Here is a 7,772-nt window from a genome sequence, read left to right as displayed (position 1 = left end):
GAGCAAAGGTTGTTCTCCAGTATACGACGGAATGTCGTCGCCGCGATATTGGCGAGCCAATTGACGCATGCGTCGCATGCCCGAGGACTCGCTGCAATTTTGGAATCTTGTCAACAAACATCCCACTGCGTCCTTAACCCATAAGCCGAGCTAGCTACGTGCACCTGCACTCGACTTATTTCCAGATCGAGTCACGGCAGTGTACAGTACAGATATCTCGTTGGGAACATCTCGTCCACGGCAAGAAAGAATCGTCATCGCCTTCTCCGTACTATGGTGGGGTGTTATATAACTTGGCATTCGGAGGTTCATTCGTAGAAAGGGGATGAACATTGTTGCTTCGAAAGTGTCATCGTATACAGTGAATTTGCAGTTCGAAGTGAAAAAAGATTGTTCGGAAAAAGGTGTGCTCGTTTACGTAACGTGAGAACAAAATTTGTGATTGGAATCGTGATAGCGGTAAAAAGTGTCTTTAAAAATTTGAATGCAAACTTTGACGAGTTGAGGGTTGTTTATACACGTGCATTGCATACACAATGGAGGAGAAGGAAACTGAGACCGATCAGTCGATCGCTGCAACACTTGCCGAAAGGTAGACCATGAAGAATCATTAATTGTGAAATCAACCCCCTCATAGACAAACTGGGTCGATGTCGACATACTTGAAATTTCACTTGGAAATTTATTCAAAATGAAACAACGAGAAATTTTGGTGTCGTCTCCTACAAAATTTTCGTACTCTCAAAATTTGTTGGATAACGTACAATAACAGTCACTTTCAATGATGTGTTCCTGAACGATCCAGTATGTTTATGGAAAGTGTAAAGACAAGTTTTTCTACGGTTTTCTAGTAGAGTTAGTCGTTTTACAAATTGGTATTTCTATTTATTTTGCTACGGTTAGCATTGGCTTTCAACGCATCGATATCGTGCTCGATCATCCTCAGAAGGTCTATTACAGTGGACATCAGATCTCAGGGAGCGTTCACTTAAACCTGAACGAACCAGCGAATGCTTTGGGTAAGCTACCTCAACAGCAATTGAAAAGCAAAATCTTAATCGAAAACTTGATAACTTTAACTTTCAAAATGTCCAACGAATCAAGGTATACGGAGTTATAAACGATCGGGGTATCGGAGTGTGCTGTTTAATTTACGAGATAATTGCGGGCAAACAGAAAACAGCTCGCCACTGATAGTAGCCTTTGCCAGAGGGGAATCGTAATTAATCTCGAAAACCACGGAACCGGTTGCCAGATAAATTTGCCACAAAATAGGGCAACTATATAACACATAACTCTAAGTTCCCCTAGGTCGCGATATGATGTAGCGTCGGCCACGTTATTTCCTCTGCTGCCTCCGATATATCGAAAAGACCGTTCGATATACAATCAAAGAACGAGAAGTTATTCGATTGGCTCGTTGTAACGAGGCACGAGTAACTTGATATTTATTCTCGCGATGTTTACCTCTGTTGTCGCTTCCCAATCAAAAATTTCTTCCCTGTTCGAGTCGAACGCGTGCCAAACGTGCCATCGATCGTGTTGCATAACGGGTGACCCAAAAGATTTTACTACCGTTGTATACACGCGAGCAAACGATGTACCACGTGATTCTGGTATTGCAGGAACGCTTGTAGAATGGATAGATCGAGGGAAGAGACTCTCGTACTTTCTACATGCTAGAGGGGTCGTTAAATCGCGCCTAATGCGCTGTTCCAACTGATATATGATCATGTTTTTTTGCACGTGCCCTTACCAATCTTTTTGACTCCCGTTAATACTACCACTCGTTTCATTGCGCCTACCAGGTGTTTAAATAACATTTAACTACGATCGTTATAGACTCAGGTAACTGTAACCGTATCGATAGTTTCGTAATTGCAATAGATTCCTTCTACAACGTGAGTTCCTTTAAACACGGCCCCCGAGCTATCCGATCGAAATAGTTATAGTTACGTGTCTTATTTTGTATATGATAGCCAATAGCTAATAGTGAGAAGCAGAACATCAGTGGTAATTTAGAAATTAGCAAATCGACATAACTGGTAGTATAGAGTACTTTCAACCCTGAAACACCAACCATCCACCCGATCTCATCACACACGAGATGTATCTTTCGATTCGAAAATGTTCACCCCTCGACCGATAGGCCAGAATGTCATAAGACTGACTCGGTGTGGTGTGTTCGTGGATTACTAATAACTATTCTGCTACGGTGATTGTTGCTGTAAGTTTACCCTTTCCGCACGCAGGAATTAGACTTAAATGCAAAGGGGAAGCCCAGGTGTACTTCACCGATCGATCGGCCGGCATCCGACGTAAGTTTTCGGCGTTTGAGAATTATCTTCACGTGGAAACGTATCTGGTGGGCGGTAAGTATACACGAGCCGGTAGTGATTGTTACATGAACGCCGGATGTTGGATTAACGGATTCTCGTCACGAGTAGATGGTAAAGAAAAGTCTATGATAACCGACGGCGTCTACCCGTTCAGCTTAACACTTCCAGAGAACTTGCCGTGCAGCTTCGAAGGCCGATATGGACGGGTACGGTACTCGATTAGGGCATTGTTGGACGTAACGACCATTTATCGGTTTTCCACCAATATTATTCCATTCACGGTGGCTCCCATTCTTGACCTTAATCGAGATCCTCTCGCCCCCGTGAGTAGAAATCTAACAACGAACGATATTGCTTTTGCGATGCGATTTCTCATACCCGAAGACGAGGGGCCAATGCGTCCTCGAATTAACGCTTGCTTTTATGCTTCCTGTATGCAACGGAGGTCAGATCAAGATCAACGGGTGTTTAAACAATGTCAACGATTAATTTCAGTTACCTATTAATGTACAACAATCGAAAGTGTACATGGGCCAAACGGAAACCCTCAGCGTTACCATGTCCCTTCCGGTTCACGGTTACGTACCTGGCCAAACCATACCAATTAAGATAGTCATGAACAACCCCACCACGATTGTGATTAAGAAAATCAGAGTCGTTTTTAAAAAAGTAACCCTGTTTCTGTTTATAATCTAGCAATTTCTGTGTGGTTTTCCTTTTATTTCCTTACAGCATGTGTGGCAAATATTCTTTTCTTTTTAGTGTTTGTAGCGTTGATTTGCAAATTAGTGTTTTCACAGATAGTACTGTTGCACTGAATATTGGTAATTTAAGTTTGGATTTTGTTTAAGAACAGCACCTTTTGACGCAGCGTATTGCAGTATAAAAGTTTTCTGGGTCATGCTCATGATATATTTCTTTTATTGGATTTTCTATCTTTCCATTGGTTTGTTCTAAATGGTGCATATTTTCATAGGTGGTGTCTTATCACTCGACGGAAAAGACGCGTAAGCACAAAGAAATCGTAGTAGAAGTAGAACAGCCCGTTAATAAAGAATCTGATACATACGACGTCCCATTTGACGTTCCTGCAGTACCACCCACAGGGATGATCCACTGCAACATCATCGACGTTCTGTACACGCTTAAAGTGAGACTGTCTCAAATTTAGTACCGCTCCGTTCGACGATAAAATCAGATTCTGCTGCAATTACAATCGCACGGGACTCTAATTTCCATCCGAATTTCGCCCCGTATTTTATGTCACCAGAGAAGTTACAAATTACTGTTCTGTTTTCTTTTCGTAGCTTGTTTAGTTATTTTGTATCTTGCCCTTTCATTACCTCTTACGGAGGATAATTATTTTTGTAAATTTTTAATCATGATCTCAACCTGTCGTTGTCAATTGTGCAAAACGAAGTATCTTTGTTTCTTTTTTTCTTCGCCAAAAGGTCGAGGCCTGCATAGACGTGAACGAGTGGTACTACAGAATGTTTCAGAAGAACTTGAAACTACGAACAAATATAGTTGTCGGCACGGTACCACTTCAAAATTACGAGACACCGCAAAAAACAGTTGATGTGACGGAATCTTTTTCATTTCATCCCCCGTGTACCACGGCCACGGAAGAATATGCCGACGACGCGTTGTCGTTGAAAAACTCCACCAGGGAGGAAACTGCGAAACCATGTTTGTCTTGTACGTACCACTCTGTTACACAATATAACAGCTGCTACATGTTAATTACCGGTATTTGCGGGAACTACCAGTCGACGGTTTACATTATTCTCTAGTTCGAGTGTGTAAATATTCTCGGACAGTTAGAAAGCTCTGACACACTATCCATCCAGCTCGTCTCTTACAACCAAGAGTTTTGCTCAAATGTCAGCCAAAGCGTCAATAACGCAGCTAACGATTACTCGCATTAAATTTACATGCACTTTTGTAAACCTGATTTTTGTTTGAGTGACTTTTCACTAAAGCAAACTCATTGCGAAATATATTCAGCGACAAACTCGTTTATTTAACTACTAATTCTACTGGAACTAGCAGAAATGAACTTCTTTTATTCTCCCAACAGTGCCGCTCTACGAGAAAAGTCAAATATATCGATCCTCGAAACCGGACAAAGATGATCCCACTGGAGATGAAGGTGATAGCGATGGAGAGGTCAAACCATACTCGCCCATGTATCGTGTGTACACATTCAAATCATCCCCGATGAAGACGCATTAAATATGTACTTGGCTATATAATTAGAGATGGCTTTTCTTAACCCTCAATTACTCACCTCGGGTCATAGTGACTTGGTAAAAATTTCTACTTTAGTATAATGGACTTATGTATGAAAAGTGCAAAAGAAAAGTCAACAGAGCCCAAAAACTGAAGTTTTGCAGAAAAAGTACTATTGTTATTTTTGCATGGCATCCTGAGCTGACTTCTATTTTAAATCTCCCACCCTCTCGCCCCCTTTTCATTATCATGAGAATACGTACAGGCGAGTAATTAAGGGTTAATTATTCGTTAAAAATTCGATGTTCGTTAGCAGTCCGCAACGGATCGAAAAAGAAGAGGAAGAAAAAATGAAGGTAATGCACACTAAAAGTAAAACTGTTAATTCTAGAAATTTTATACACTTTACGCAGACATGCACAAGAGGGGTGTGCACGTGAATTTTACGTCCAATTTCGCCCTCCATCGACAGACCGGTTGCCTTCGATTTCTGCCTTTGGTTTTTTATTTTCTTACACGAATGAGAGAGAGAAAGAGAAAAAAGAAGAAAAAAAGTGGTAAAAAGGATTATTAGAACGGAAGAAACACCGAGTGAGATATTAAAATCCGTTGGGACCAACCCGTGCAGCTAATTAAATCCTGTAATTACGCGAGCAAACTCGCGAAGAAAGTTATTCTATAATAATTGTTCGGACCGTGCAATCTCTGATACTGAAATGCAGTTTATGAAACATCTAACAACATGTATTGTTTTAATGTTCAATAAAAATGTTCTCGAAGAGTTTTGTGGAAAACTTACATCCCCTTGAACCTCTTTTTCCTATTCCGACAGAATTATCGAAGAAGATCAACTGATGCTTATGTTTAACCTGATTTTTAGAATCTAATTTTCATACATTTTCTAAAACACAATACGATTCTAAATTTTGAATGTTTAATCAACAATGGATTATTGAATCGATTATACATGATAAGGCAGACGTAAAGGTAGAATAATGTATGAATAAGTATTGATTGAATATTGATAATGAATAAATTATCCCTAGCCAATAATTCAACCTTCGTAATAATGGAATATACAATAATACTGAATAAATGAAGATTCGTAAGAGTAAATAATGAATCGACTATAAATTTAGGGTTAACCAATACAGAAACTGATCTAAAATAGTCAGAAAGCATATCTAACTGCCAGTTCTCGAACGTGTAACATGCTCTAAGTCAACCAAAAGAATGCAGGAAAAGTTGCTAAGGACGAATGTATTATATGCATTCTACGTGTCCTATATAGTTCATATCGATTATTAAAACGTACCAGTTTGTCGTTTCGTAATCTTCTCGACATATGTAGGAGGAGAACAATCTTGTTCGCGACGTACACTTGAATTAATGACGTCGTTAATGCGCGATTCAACAATAACGAGCACCGATCGTCGTGGAAATGTAATTACAGAGAGTAGCGGTCGTGGCAGGTGGCAACTAAACGGTATACAACTGACGATGAGTGAAAAACGCAAAGGAACGATTGCATCTATACCTACTTGCTACGCCTCGAGCCACTACTCCGATTCTGGCCTACATTCAACTTCAGACAAGTAAAAACTCCACGATCGATGTCATAAGCTATAAATTACAGTCGGCTATTTTGTAAATATAAAATATTACCACTATTGTTCAGCTACTTTTCTGTTACCCCGTACTATTCCTTTGCCACGTAAAAATATGTATTCTTATTCAAAACAGTATTTTGGGACTTTGATCAATAAGGTTTCATTGAAACTTATAGAAGTTTATCTATATTTGTTGAAATAGAGGTTGATTGCTAATCTAAAATTGAAGTATTCGTTTATAGTAATCTCGCAAATAGATGTGCTGTCGAACCTAATTTATACATATGCAGGATGTGCCGTGAAAACAGCCTCTACAATTTTTCTACCAAAAAATGGTCCATTTTGTTAAAATGCATATCGTGCAGCTGCTTCGCACTAGGTAGAATTCGACAAGCTGCGCAACACTATCAGCTTCGTGATTTTGAGGCTAGTAGCAGGTGATGACGATACTGGCAGAGTGGCTCGAACTTTGAGGGCCTTCGATATCGCAATGGTGGGTCTTTGATTACGGACGTCGTCTAGCAAATGCTCTTCGTCTTTCTCTGTTCTCCTACGATGACGGTGCATCTTCCTCCACCGTGGCTTGTACATCTACTTTGAAAGACCACATCATAGGTGGCCAGGTCTGGAGGTTCGGCTTAATCACAACCCTGCAGCACGAGGTTATCCTAATTTCGTAGTGATTAAACGTTGCCAGCTTGTAACGTCGGCCAGGGGACGTGAAATTTCCGAAAATTAAAGCCCCTTCGAAATTTATTGATTCATCTCTTAAGTTGTTTCAAATTTAAATCACGAACTTGTTATAGATATCTATTTCCGCTAAATACTTCAAGATGTTGCAAACTGCAATTTAGAAATAGTAAGAGTTACTGCATTCCAGTTAAGCTTGATTTGTAGCGCGCAGGTAATGGAGAACATGCTTTAAACTAAATTTTTAGCAATTTTTAGCTCAAGCAAAACCACTATATATCATCGGAAAATTCTGTTTCATAATTTTCAAACGACTCTTGACTAATTACACCATACATTAACCTCGTTATTATAAGCTTATTACGCTTAACTACACGACCGTCGAGTGTAATTAATGTCCAACCAGAAGAGGTTATTACGAAAATCTAATTTATATTGAAACTCGGGCTGAATGACCGAAAGAAATTGTATATTATTCGAACCAGCTGTAATTCGAAGTTTATTCAGCCGAACGAAGAAACGAAAGCTCGTCCGTACAGCGACGAATCGATCTTTGAACGAGGTCAGAGCGCGCCTCGATATACCCTTACGTTGAAGTCACGGCGTTAGAACGTGCACCTAATTAAAAGTTCGTACTACTTCTGTAGAACCTAATGGTATGGTGTTACCACTGGCGGCTGTCGCACAAGAACGAACGTCCGCAAAGAACTGTCCCTCGCTTCCCATCTGGAATTTCTCCTATCGTAACTGGAAAAATTCTCCCGAAATTCTTCACTTCCAACTAACCGTTTCAACTAAATGACTAACTAAAAGCGGAAATCTTCAATATTATTACTTGAAAAATAGCCAAAAATAAAGTGAATATCAAAAAAATCATTTTATTCGGAATGTTTCGTATTCA

At 39.8% G+C, this 7,772-nt stretch overlaps 1 protein-coding gene across 3 annotated transcripts; it reads left to right on the top strand.

The window, feature by feature from the left end:
* The first annotated feature begins 404 nt into the window (after nucleotides 1-404).
* On the top strand, nucleotides 405-4,781 carry LOC143427843 (arrestin domain-containing protein 17). 3 transcript variants are annotated; one of them, XM_076902329.1, is made up of 8 exons: nucleotides 405-592; nucleotides 904-1,019; nucleotides 2,253-2,372; nucleotides 2,448-2,662; nucleotides 2,835-3,008; nucleotides 3,316-3,489; nucleotides 3,791-4,037; nucleotides 4,420-4,781. In XM_076902329.1, exons 1-8 carry the CDS (start codon nucleotides 537-539, stop codon nucleotides 4,572-4,574), a joined length of 1,257 nt encoding a protein of 418 aa, XP_076758444.1. In that variant the 5' UTR covers nucleotides 405-536; the 3' UTR covers nucleotides 4,575-4,781. The 3 variants fall into 3 exon arrangements, with proteins under 3 accessions (XP_076758444.1, XP_076758435.1, XP_076758452.1); XM_076902320.1 differs by having other exon boundaries at nucleotides 2,253-2,662; XM_076902337.1 differs by lacking the exon at nucleotides 2,835-3,008 and having other exon boundaries at nucleotides 2,253-2,662.
* The last annotated feature ends 2,991 nt before the right edge of the window (nucleotides 4,782-7,772 follow it).

Source organism: Xylocopa sonorina, chromosome 1 (genome assembly GCF_050948175.1).
Source record: "Xylocopa sonorina isolate GNS202 chromosome 1, iyXylSono1_principal, whole genome shotgun sequence".
NCBI lineage: Eukaryota > Metazoa > Arthropoda > Insecta > Hymenoptera > Apidae > Xylocopa > Xylocopa sonorina.
This window is presented reverse-complemented; position numbering and strand designations above follow the sequence as displayed.